The following is a 13,001-nucleotide window of genomic DNA, read 5'->3' as shown; positions in this document are numbered from 1 at the left end:
ATTTACATTTATACCACTGTATGTACTCCTAGGACCACAGTTTCAGAGGCAGTTGTGAAAGTCTCCTTGGAGCTGCACTTGGGGCAACAGGCCAAAACCCTCTCTGGACTTTAGAGGGGCGCCTTTGGCAATGCTCCTTGATGGGGTCGGGGTCAATTGGCTCTGTCCCCCTGCCTTGGGTCTGTCCAGAGTGCACAGTTAAGCAGCTCTCACAAGGGACATGCCTCAGTGCTGGCTGAGGAAAAGCCACACAGCAATAGCAAGATTCCTGTTCCTTGTGGGGTGAGGTTCCACAAGAGGAGGGTGGCCAGAGGCATAGAGAAGCATTCTTGATGAAGATGCACACAGTAGGCTGCTTTTCCCCCCCAGGACTGGGACAAAGGTTGCCTCATCTGTGTGGTTGTTGTATAGAGAAGAACCAGGTTCTGGAGGCTGCTGGAAGTGAGAGTCTGTAAGGCACCGGAGTCTCCCTGGTGCAGGGACTCACACCCTCTCCCTACTTTTATGGCACCCTAGGTTTGCATTCAGTAGTCCTGTGTTCTGGGCCCAAGGGCTTCTACTTCTGAGCTTCATAAAGCTGGCCCAGGGCCTTTGTGGTTCCGCATGTCTGGGTATAGATCCCATGCCCACTGGAGCCAAGAGCTATTAAGAAACATTGAACTCCCAAGGTCAACAGTCTTGCTCCTTGCCACAAAAATGTCTGTCTTCCTCATTCCAGCCACAGAGAATGTAAGGCCCTGAACTCCAGTCTTCAGAGCAGCCCCCTCAACTCACACTAATCTGCAGTGTGGTCAGATACGCCGATAGTGTTCTTGCCTGTGTGTGGACGGGGCTGGGAAGCCAGCTAGAGCCTGCATGTTCAGTGGCTCATCCTTCCATGGCTTTGCCTCTTCGAACGCTGCCTGAGAGTCTGCCCTGTGATTGGCTTCTGTTCTGGGCGGTGAGATCTGCTCATTTTGTCACAGTTGCTGCTTTGGGGCTGACGGAAGACAGGGTTGTTTCTGGATCTGTGCTATGGTACCCACTGATTGCTTTTGTGAGAATGTGGGGGACAAGTCCACTGGTGAGAGACACTGAGCTGAGCTCCTTCACCTTCCCAGATCAGCCTGAGTCAGGGTTCCACTTACACCATCTTCCCTGTGGGTCACAGTCATTATGGTTCTGCTAAGACCCAGTAGCAATAGTGTGGTCACGGATGGTTTCAGTCCGTGGGCGTGCCCCTGCGTGTATGTCCCTTGTTGCTCAGCCGAGGCTATCCTACTGGGCCTGCTTGGGTCCTCTACTTCTCTCCTGTAAGTTTTCTATTCCGGACAGGGACCCTGTCATCCTGGGTGTTCCCAGTATCTTTCAGTGAGCTCACTTAGCCTTCTGTTTCGATGTATGATCTGCAGGCTCTGTGAGTTCTGGAAAATACAGTAAAAATGGTCTGCCCTACAGCAGTGGTTCCTAGAAGGTGAGTTTGCCCAGGGTACATTTAGAGAGAGAGAGAAAAAAGCTAGAGACATATTTATGAGAGTGTCTGCGAGAGGGGTGTAATGGAGCCTGGGGGAGGATGGGGTGCTGACAAAGGTCCTGCATGCACTGGAGGGCCTCTGGTCCAAGAAAGCAACCTCAAGGATACAAGGACTACAACTCAAAGGAGATGATAAAAGCCCTTCCCTAGAAAAAGACAACTTTGTAACCAAGTCAGATTTCAAAGACCACATAATCCAGTCTACTCTCTTTTCAAAGTCTGCATCATGGTTCCTCAAAGGTTCCCAATGCTCGCCCCCTGCCCCACCCCCAGCCCAACCCCCACCCCAGGGACTCTGCAGTTTGCCCATCTGGACTTAAGGAAGAGAGATGCCAGTGGTAGACAGCTGTCAGATGTATTAAGGCTTTGTTTTGTATAAGGCTTGGTGCCAGCCAAGGCTGAGGATACACCATCAGAGAAGGGAGGTGTCTGTGCTCTTTCCACGGTGGTGCCTCCCCAAGGCAGATAAGGAATGTCAAGTATGTGCCCTGCTCCCTGCATGTCTGTGTGGTCTAGCTCCAAACCAGCCTACTCTGTTCTTGCCCTCATGACCTGGTGAGAATTGGGGGTGGTTGGAGGACGTTTGTGAGAACATTCCATCAAAACATTCCAGAATTGCCTCCAATGCAAGAAAACACCATTGAAGGTCTAGGGGGATGTGGCCCCACCAGAGGAAGACCGAGCTGACCTCTGGAGGGCTGTAGGCTTCTGAAGCTGCCTGAGGACAAGCAGGTAGGCTCGGGATCTTGGGCAGGACTACTTCTGGGAGCTGTGCTCAACAATGTTGTTCCTGCCCTGTGTTTACCAGAACTTACAGGGTGCTAGGGTTAAAGAAAATCAGTCCCCCCAAACTGCAGCTAGGCTGCACTGAGCAAGCTGCTGTATTCTTGTGTGTCCTGTAGCCTGGGGAGGGTTTAGCTCTCTCGGTTCTGCTCATAGCCTTGAAACAGACTACAGGGAGCAGAGGCAGCCAAGGGGCAAACGGCCGGTATGGGAAAGATGGGGAGAATCTATACAGGTGCCACCCCCACATTCTGGTTGTCATGGGGCATTTTAAGAAGGGTTCTAGGTGTGGGAGTGACAGGAGAACTTGGTCTCTCCATTTGCAGAGTAAATTGAGGGTCTGCAGTTCGCTGGTGAACCCTGGCTTTAAGCTCCTGCTGTCATTCACATTGGGAGAGGCTTCGAGCTAGTCCACAGCTGCCTGGTCTGGGACTCTGGTCCCAGGACAGCCCATCCAGCTGTGGGCCTATGGTACAATGCTCTCAAAGCTTATTCACCCCCAACGCAGACCTTCCAGGACAGATAGTGACCAAACACAGGGTTAAAAAGGTTTCTGTAAATATTTTATTTCCCATATTTTAGAATCAGAAAGAAGCATGTGGTAATAAAAATAATAGAGAATTATTTTCTTCAGGTCCGTTCTACTGCAAACTGCCAGCCCCTCTAGTCCAGCCCCTTCCAGCCAGCTCCCACCGGGCCACGCAGCTCTCTCTGAGCAGCCGCTGACCTGATACCAGTCCCATTATGTACAGATATGTTACATGGCAAAAAAGAAAGATCTCAAGAAAAAAAAAAAGCCATGAATGCCGTAGCCCACCTGCTCCAGTGTTGCAGGACCCATGCGAGAGGGGACAGTTTTGTGCATCCGTAACCCTGCTCCCCTTGTCTTTAGGTGTAGAGAACTCTCAAGGCTTGGTCTAGGGTGTGGCATGCTCCACAGGCGGGCAGGAGTGGGAGGTGATGTCACTGTGCTTGTACGAGGCCGTATCCAGGTCCAGGAGCTTCCCGTTTACCTCCAGAGTCATGCATCCACGGTAGAACGCCGTGACGGGTGCAGAAATCACTGGTACTTCTGAGCAGCGGGGAGCAAACACTGAGCGCACAGCGCTGGAGCTGGGCTGCACACTACTGCCCACCCGCCACGTCACTGAGGGCCAGCCCTACCCACGCTCTCGGCAGGGCATCGGGTCCCCTTCCTGTTGCCATCCCATGGGGATAGAGACCTGTACAGGCGGAAGGCATCATGCTCCTCAACCCCAGCAGGCATGCATGCGGATGGTCTACTGGGTATCTTCCTGATCTCAGTATCTTGTGAGTTAGGGCCCATGCCCTTGATTCTTATTGGTTAAAACTAAATCCTCCCCTGTCAGGGCAGAGACTAAAGTCCTGTGTCTCTGCTACCCCTGTGGCGGGCAGTATTCGGGTACCCTGGGCACTCCGTTCTTGCATCACCTGGTGACCCTCTGTGTTTGGGCTCCTGACTTGGAGCCGTGGCTGCCAGAGGAAGGGCTGAACTGACATGACCCCTCCCCCCAGCCTTAGCCCATTCCTGTGACCAGAACCCTGTCTCACAGTCATTGTCACGGCCAGAGTGCTCCTACCTGGCAGGCCTCCAACGAAGGTGCGCACAGAGCCTTGCAGATGTGTCCTAAGCGTGTCCAGTCGCTCCTGCAGCTGGGCAGCGTTCACTTCGCTCTGGCCCTTAGTACCATCCACTTCCAGGGTGGCCTCACCATCCCGCAGGGAGATGGTGACTGTGTGCTCCTGGCTGTCGCACACCTTGATTTCCATCAGTGCCAGGGCAACATCCTCAACTGCCAGGACCACCAACTGCCGGGGATATGGAAGCAAAGGAGTTATATAGGGGCTGGCCCTGTAGGCTAGCAGTTGTGCCTTACTAACCCCTAGTCTTGGTACCTAGCCCCTTAGGGTGTATGATAATCTGGGCTCTGAGGATGTCTAGGAACCCTTGTGTCTTCTCCTACCCTGGGCATGCAGAGCAGGGAGCAGATACAAGGTGATAGGATAGCTCAGTCATTAGAGTACAAGCTGCTCTTACAGAGGACCCCAGTCTCCATACATGGTGCCCACACAGGCAAAACACTCCCATCTCCCACAAGACCTTTTAAAGTTCCTAGAAAACTGAAGGGTTAGGTCACCCTTCCCCAGCCTGAGCTGAGGTCTCAAAAGGATCTAGCAGAATACATCTGTTAGCTACAGATGTAGCCCTGTGGTCCCAGCACTGGGAAAGATCATACACTCTGTCTGCCCTCTCTGGGGTGGGTCGAGATGCCGGGCAGCATCTGTATGTAGAGTTTGCAGTGAAGTTGGACTCTCCCTGAGGGGTGGCTGAATCCAGGGCCCTACCCACCCTCACCATCTGAAACGCTATTGAAACTTATGGCTATGTTCCTGGGTACCTCTGAAAGAAAGGGGAAGTCGCGACATGCTAGTGACATGACTCGTGCATGTATGGCTCACGGCTCCCTGTGAGAAGCCCCACGCTTACGGTCCAGCAGAAGCTCACTGCCCACAGTATAGTTGTGACTGGATGGCAACCTTGTCCCCAAAGCTAGAGGGGACCACCTAGCTGTGTGCACTCAGACCTGGGTCTGGGAAGGAATCTCCAGGGCAGGGCTCAACAAGTCAATATCCCAGAGAGTGGCTGGGGCCTCAGGACTTTTCGTTGCTGCTTGGTGCCAGGGATGAAGAATGGGCATCTCGGGCTTTCACTGAGATCAGTGGGGGTGGGGGACGCTCTGCGGTCAGCGTGTCCTAGTCAAAGCTGGCCCCATCCAATCCTACCTGCTTCTTGAGCTTCTTTGTAGAGTGATAGTCGACCAGGGCCACAGAAAGGGGGATGACATTCTTGTCCCCCACCAGTGCCAGCAGCACCCCCGTGTCAGTGGCAGGGCGAATCCGAGCCACCACTTCTACTTCCCAGGTGGCATCCGTGCCGACATCCAGCGATGTTCGGGCTGCAATGAAAGCGGCCCATCACAAGACCATCCAAGTGGCAGAGAGGTGAGAGTGAGCAGCAGCTCTGGGAGGAGACCACCAAGACCTACCAATGTCTCAACATGTCTGCTAAATGGTAGTCAACCAGGGCCAGCAGCACCCCGTGTCAGTGGCAGGACGAATCCGAGCCACCACTTCTACATCCTCAGCGTGCAGAACAAAGTCAACAACAAAAAAAAAAAACTCCAGCACTGAATGTAGACCAACCCATGGGCTCTTGAGGATGCCCGAGTATGGTTTCTCCCCACCCCGAAGTGTCCTCTGGATAACAAAAAACCTTATCCAGGGAGTCATAAGCTCAGCACCAAGGGCCACCCACCTCCTCATTTCCATGGCTCCCCAAGCACCTTCCACGGCCTCAGCCAATGTGCTCCCTTCCGCCAGCTCCAGGAGACTCAATATCTTGCAAGTCGGCAGGAGAACTTTAGGTCACGCTCATGTGTGAAACAGATGCTGTGAGATGCACATCTCCAGAGGGCCCTAGGCATGTCTGTGGTCTGGGTGCCTTGGCTTAGCGTCCCAGAGCCTAGTGAACTTATTCCCATATAATCTACATGGGTGTGAACCGTCTCGATATTTAAATCTACACCTCACAAACTTCGTAGAGTAGAGGAAGCCGCTGTGAGTGAACCAAGGCACAGACATGGTTCACCTTGCTGCTCTCCGTAGCAGACCAGAGGGCGCTGAAGCTGACCTGATCTCCCCTCCCACAATCAAGTCCTCTTTCCTGTACTAGATGACATCTACAGGGTTAATTCTCAATAGTTAAGTATTTGAATTGCAACAAGTAAGAATAAAAACACTTTGTCCTGACGGAAGAGGCCAAGTGTATCCCTCCCAACAGGTGCTTGACCAAGACACCGGGCCTGGCCTGTCGGTGCACGGTCTCAGCCTGGCGACTCACCAGGCATTGTAACAACTCCAGTGACCCTTGGTGGTTATTGTACTTTTAAGAAGTATGGGCTCTTGTTTAATGGAGCCTAAGAACTGAGTACCAGGCCTGCGCCTCTCTGGTCATGCCCACTCACGGAAGAGCTGCAGGTCTCATGCACCCCCTTCACCACCACATCCGGACACACTTTGCCAGGCCCTTCCTGCTTCATCTCCCCATGGGCCTAAGCACCTGCTGCCGGCCCCTTCCAAGGGTAATAAAGGCTAACTCCCCTGTCTTCACACTACATCCTCTTTCCACCTCTAAACTTTGACCTCTAAGCCTCACGACATCCCCGGCCAGCGAAGACTGGGCACACTTCTGAGCATGGTCACATGCGTTCAGACATGTCTAAGGTAGACTGCACAGAGTTTCTTCCAGGTTCTCCCCAGGCTTGCCCATCTGCTTCTAACCATTGGACCGCACCTCCATCACCTCTTCCATGGCTAGCTCCATGTGAAGTCCACATAGTTGTCCTGGGATCTGGGCCTTGCTTGCCATGCTGAGTCCTGCCCCAGCCTGAGAAAAACCAGCTCATCCCTGGTACTCACTGAGGTAGGAGCCATTTACTTATACTTGGATGCTCATGCTTCAGTGTATAGGTGCCTAGAAGCCCCATCACAGCTAGCCCTAGGTAGGGCGACACCCACTTACTGTAGTTGAGTCTGTTGAAGAAGGCATATCCATTCCCTGGGAAGAAGGAGCCCCTCTCTGTCACGGAGAAGCACTGCATTTTTGTGTTTGCCTTGACCGTTTCCTGGATGGCGCTGTCTTCCCCGTTTAGCCAGTTCCAGCTCCTCATGCACCCGTCCAGGCGAGGGTTAATCTGGAAAGACAGGTGACTGACTCCTGGTGGCTTCTGGAGCTAGGATGCCATAATGGCAGACTAGAACAGGAGAGGTTTCCAGCCTAGCACTCCAGGATCTGCAGGCAGGGCCCTCTGGCTTATGTGTGTGTTAATCTACAGTGTAAACAAAATTCAGGGAGTTTTCCCCAAAAGAGCTCTTCTATTTTCAAAACATATCAGGACGCCTTTATCCATGCAGGACAGGGAGGCAGCCACCTGTTTGGTCTGTCACTGTAGGTAGAGGGACAAGGTACCTGTCACCTGACTGCACAAGTCGGGGTCATTTTATTGTGATTGTTTCTTACCCCTTACTTGGGCCAATGAAACATAGAAAAGTCAGCTCAGGAGAAGGGACGCCAGTCCCAGCTTGACCACACGCACAGTGTGCGCAAACTATCACATCATCACGTCAGGTCACCCTTATGTGTCACAGCAGATCTGTGATGGTGTGTTTGATGTTACCCCCTTGGAACTCTCCTGAATGGTGACTGAGTCACTGTCAGCTACCAAGCAGGTTTCCATCTGCAGCCGGTATGTGTTGCCATCCCCCAAACCAGGTTCTGACCACTGGGCTCTGAGGCAGATGAAGGCCAGGCATGGCCTAGGACAGAAAGAATCAGGACTTTGAAAAGTGGCAAAGGGGCTGGAGAGATGGCTCAGGGGTTAAGAGCACTGCCTGCTCTTCCAGAGGCCCCGAGTTCAATTCCCAGCAACCACGTAGTGGCTTATAACCATCTGTCATGAGATCTGATGCCCTCTTCTGGTGTGTCTGAAGACAGCAACAGTGTACTCATATACATAAAATAAATAAATCTTAAAAAGGCTCATCATTAGAGCTTCCCTCACTAGAAATCTAGGTATGACTAGCAACCCAAAATGATAGTCCAAATGGTTTATTATTCCTTAAATGAGTATTGGAGGCTAGAGACTGATGCATAATACACCAGCAGTTATTGATGTCCAATGAGTGGCTGTCAGCATGGAGATCCTGTGGCTCCTCACTATTCTAAGACTTGGGCTCAGCTGAAGGGCAACCCCCTGTAGGCACAGCCAAGCCTGAGTTGCATGGTCCTCCATGTTGGGAATAGACTTACTGACTGGACGAGGTCACTCTCCTTGAAGGGAATGCCCCCCACAGTGAGATTCAGGTGATACAGGCCTCTCTCCAGCTGGAACAGCTCCCCGGCCACCGCAATCTTCATCACGGCATCTTTGTTGACCTTGATGACGAGGTTGCGCTCCAGCTCTTCCACAGAGATCTGCAGGGGGTCAAGTGGATGGTCACAGCCATAAGACCCCATAGCATACCACCTATATCAAGTGCACCAGACCTCAGTGCCGGGTGTTTCATGTTACCTGTGTTTAGGAGCCCGACCCATGAGACCGTGCTGGTGTCACTTGGGCCAAGGGCACCTGAACTCAGGGGAAACAATGCCAAGTTAGTTGGTCTAGGAAGTCTGACCTTCTAAGACCACACCACATCCCCTGTGTCCAGGAGGAGCTAAGCCTTGTTCAGACCATGATCTGGGTTCTCCCCACACCCCTTCTTTCCTCAGAGGAAGACTCTACTGTGGCTCTCCCCTTATGAGCTCACAGCTCAGGGATCTGAAAGTGGAGGCAAGGCTATCCTGTAAAGAGGGCCAACCTCCCCAACACATTTGGCATTAAAACCAAAACACACAGTTTTTTCTAGAGGGCAGTCACAGAAAGGTCCTAATGATGCTTATTCTGGTTTGAGAGCTGTGTCTGATGTGGCACAGGCCCCACAAGAGACTGCAGCCTGGCTGTCTATAGTGCCTTCTCTCAGACTTGCGCATGGAGTCTTAGCAGCAGTTCAACTTGTCTTGGGAAAAGTGAGCTAAGACCTGTTTACTCTCTCTCTCCTAAGTAATATGCTCTTTACATCTGAGACCCTGGATACTGTGGACTGGCACGGAGTGTGCCCTCCATGGCTTGTGTGCCTGTGTGAGGGACTTCCAGGCTACAAAAGTAGAACCTGAATCCTGCCAAGTGCTGGGTCAGAGCCAGACTGAACCTAATGCCAGCTCCATGTTTGAACTGTTCTCACCACATCACACATATCACAGTGTCAGATAACAGCCCAGTGAAGCTTTACAGAGCCAACAGCTGTAGCCCAGGCCACACTACACACCACAGACCACACCGTTGAGGGTGTCATGACCCTGGCTTTTGTAGAGGCTTGTCAAGAAGCTAAAATTCCCCGATTAAACAAATTCAGGTGTCTCAGTTCTGACCCCGTTGCTGTGGGCAGAAGGATATCAGCGTGGGTTGGACATAAGCTGTAAGCCCTCTGACATTCTCATAAGCCCTAAGCTGATCTCATTTGATTTAGCAATGCCTATTCTGCTGGCTAGGCTCCAGAGGACAAGGACCAGTACCAGAAAATGAAGCTCCTGGCTGCCCCTCATCCAGTGTCATACAGATGATGAATTTCTGCCCAACAGTGCCACTGACTCTGGGATCCAGGAAATAACCCTACATAGCAGAGAACCCAATCTGGGAGACGTTTATCCTAAAGTCACCACAGTGTGCACTGTAACTAGATGGCAGGCACCGTGCTGGGAAAACCAAATGTCTCTTACTGATGACGGGTTCTCCACTATGTGAGAATTGAATATTTAACTTGCTCACTACTGGGGTGTCAGGTGGTCCGACACTCAGGACAGGGCTCTGCCTATCTGCATACCTAGTCTGGCTAGCACAGGTGACTGTGGCTAGGTGCCCATAATGGGAATGGGATAATTATTGCTGAAGAAGAGCTATCACTCTCTGTACCTGCCCACAGCTGTCACTGGCTTCCAGATTTCTACAGCAGAAACCCCAATATTTCTTCAGTGCAGCTTAGGCCTGAATATGAGGTTCCTCTGGATCTCCCATTGGCATGCCTACCTCCATGGTATACACGACCACTCCACCTCTGTGTTCTATGTTCTCTCCTGACTCAACTCTCTGCTACTTACAAGGTGCTCCATGTCCTGATGCCTCCTGAAACACAGCATCCTTTGCTCATCCTTAGCCCTGAGGTATTCAATCTTAATCACCTCTGGTCTCACCCTCTGTTCAGCTGTGAGCTGTCTATAGCATGGCAATCTCTGCTAGTGCTGTCGTTGGAAGAGCATACATATTTTTAAAATGTCTAACCCCCTAACAGTTTAGTATCTAGGATGGAGCAATGTTGAATAATCAAGCAAATTCCTTAGAAACTTTGTACATAGGAAAGCTTTGAAGTCTGTGAGAACTTACACTAGATATGATATGGCAGAAGCACACTTAGAAGGCAGAGTGGGTTACTTTTGGCTGGTCAGGGAGCACTAGAAGGAGCAGACCTTGGCCTCCTGGACTGTTCTATTACTGAGCCATGAGTTCAGGGTGTATGAGTTGCCACCTAGACAGTACCGTGTCACAGTGACTATTCTCAGACAGCTGTTCTGCCTGGGTCCTATTTCAGGGTTGTCCCCCATGGCTGTGTAGCAGGAACCCCCCCCCCAAGGCTTCTTTTCTTGTGGACCCTTCCCTCTGCTGCTACAAAGACACTGATCGTTCAATGTCAGGAAGAGATGGCAGGGGTCCTTACTTGTCTAAAAAGTAGAACATTTTGTCTTCATTGCTAAGAGGGAAAAATCATGTTTGTTTTTCTTCCAAACATTAATTCCCAAGCCTGTTTTACTGCCTGGAGTATAGGATGTGCTTCCAGATGGGGAGGGGCACTGGGTATCACCCCAGCTCCAGTGGGAACAGCAGTCAGAGTTGAGAGCAGAAGAATCCCCTGTGAGCAGATGAACAGCGGAGTCTGGCCTCAGTGGCTCAGGTGCATGGGTCTTTTGAGTTGGTCGTCTGTGCCCTCTGGTATCCTACAATATTTGGCCATCCGCAAGCAATTAATTGTTCTAATACCTTCCGGGCCAAAGCTGCATGGCTCTCACATGAGGCCCTTTCCGAGTAAGCCACACTCAGCCAGTGAAGCAACAGCTCTGAGCTGGCTAGAGCAGGTATCCTACCCATGGGCCACATTCAGCACCAGATGCTAGGGATAGCCTTGGCCTTCCACTTACTGTTTGCCACATGCCATGGTTGATGGTTGGCCCACTGCTGGTGATGCGCCCGACACCATTGTACCGCAGTTGCAACTCAAGTCGCCCGGCCCTGAGGCCCAGAACAATCCAGGTGCTATCTGAACGCCCTCCAGCGAAGAAGAGGACTCCTTCAGGGTCAAAGGTACGGAAGTCAAATTCAGCCAGCAGCCTGTAAACAGACCCAAGAAACAAATTTAGGCACACAGCAGGTGGTGCAGGGCTGCCTGGGCTGGGGCAGGGGGTAGACTTTGGCCCCTGTGGTGCTGTCCAGGACATGGGAAGCTGGTTCTCTCAGAGGTCTTGGGTGGATGAATTTGGGCTCTTGGATCAGCTCTCTCATCTGGGTTCTGTTGTCCTGTGTGCCTGGCTTCTCACCTGGTAGGCTGAAGCCTCTTGAAGCGCAGTCTAATCACAGGGGTCCCGCTGAACATGCGGCCCAGGTACAGGGACTTCACGCTCTTGGCCATGCTGAAGGGCACACACGGTAAGATGTCCTGCCATGATAGGAAGGTGTTGGGGGGGGGTGTCCCGTGGTCCCATGGGTGCCTTTCAAGTAATTATTGAGGTCCTGGTCACACTGGGTGTTTAGAAGGTCACCTCTGAAATCACCCAGCTCAGGTTGGTGCCTCCAGGCAGGGCCAGGGTTCTAAACTCTTCCTTCATCATTTTTTTCCCCATCTGTTCTTATTTGTAACTGGAACTTAAATTTTTAAACTCGTCAAACTCACAGAAGAGCACAGAGGATAATAAAAATTCATTCTTAGTGTACTATTACAAACAAACAGAACACGAAGACCTTGAAGACTTCCCTGCTTTCTGCTGTGGGCTTTCCCACGGACCAGAGAGGGTGGAATTAAAGCAGGCTGAGCTGGCTTGCAGGGGTCTGAGAGACACAATGGCCCAGCACTGCCACACTGGCTGGCAGGGACCACATAAGTGCTGGTCCCCTGGCCCTTCAGCCTAGGATAGGTGGATACTATCTCATGCAAGGGGAGCTTGACAGAGCTTTGTGATTTGGACTTCAGGCTCATAATTGGAAAATGCTGCTCCAGCTATCTAGGTCTCTGACTTGCGAAGTTATTATAGTATCCAGTCACCCAGAGACCCTGCTGCCATTAGTGAGCAACTGCCCTGCAGCTCTCTTGACACAGAGCCCTGAAGGGTGCGTGCATACACACTGCATATCCTAGTACCAACACCTCACACCTTGGGTCCACACCAGCAGGCCACATGACTGAGAGTGGGGAGTTGCTATGGAGATTTCATCAACACAACAAAAGAGGTTTGACCAGCTGTGTGGTCCTTGGAGCTAGTAGGAGTTTCCACTCAACAAAGTCTCTAACCCATTAAAAACAAAGGGTCCTTTACAAAGCTCAGCACTAGGGCTCTCTGGGCACTGCCAGCCAGTCACCTACCTCACAAGTATCCATGTCTGGGGACAGCTTTAGGCCCCCACGTCCATCACAGAGACAGGTATAGCTACCCGGGGAGTTGACACAGGTCTGCTCACAGCGGCCCTGCTGACATTCATTCACATCTGCCAACAGAGAGACTCTCGGTGGGCACAGGAAAGTGCCAAGCACACAACCCACTTACACCATTGTTCAGCCTGCCATCTTGGTGGCCTGTCTCTTAGGTCCCTGCTTTCTAGAGAGAAATGAAGAACTGGAGGTGTCTGAGGACTGTGCTCAGACTGACCAGCCCAGACATGGACGGGACCAAGGATGTCTGTGTGGGTTGTGGAGAATGGTCCAGAGCTAGGATCCCCTTGAGGTCTTAGCTCCGTGCTTCCTTCGCTGGGGGCTCAGCCCTTCT

General features: G+C 51.8%; 1 protein-coding gene across 1 annotated transcript in view; it reads right to left on the bottom strand.

Annotated features, from left to right (window-relative positions):
* Positions 1-2,837: 2,837 nt before the first annotated feature.
* The window catches only part of GAS6 (growth arrest specific 6), a 28,952-nt gene continuing 18,788 nt past the window's right edge, over positions 2,838-13,001 (bottom strand). The window contains exons 8-15 of the mRNA XM_080928584.1: positions 12,602-12,723; positions 11,562-11,680; positions 11,166-11,355; positions 8,187-8,351; positions 6,900-7,071; positions 5,102-5,274; positions 3,898-4,126; positions 2,838-3,368 (exon numbers count right to left, since the gene is read on the bottom strand). Coding sequence (XP_080784710.1) covers positions 3,214-3,368; positions 3,898-4,126; positions 5,102-5,274; positions 6,900-7,071; positions 8,187-8,351; positions 11,166-11,355; positions 11,562-11,680; positions 12,602-12,723 — 1,325 coding nt within the window. The 3' untranslated portion in view covers positions 2,838-3,213. The remainder of the gene's footprint in view (positions 3,369-3,897; positions 4,127-5,101; positions 5,275-6,899; positions 7,072-8,186; positions 8,352-11,165; positions 11,356-11,561; positions 11,681-12,601; positions 12,724-13,001) is intronic.

Source organism: Micromys minutus (genome assembly GCF_963924665.1).
Source record: "Micromys minutus genome assembly, chromosome: 14".
Classification (NCBI taxonomy): Eukaryota; Metazoa; Chordata; class Mammalia; order Rodentia; family Muridae; genus Micromys; species Micromys minutus.
This window is presented reverse-complemented; position numbering and strand designations above follow the sequence as displayed.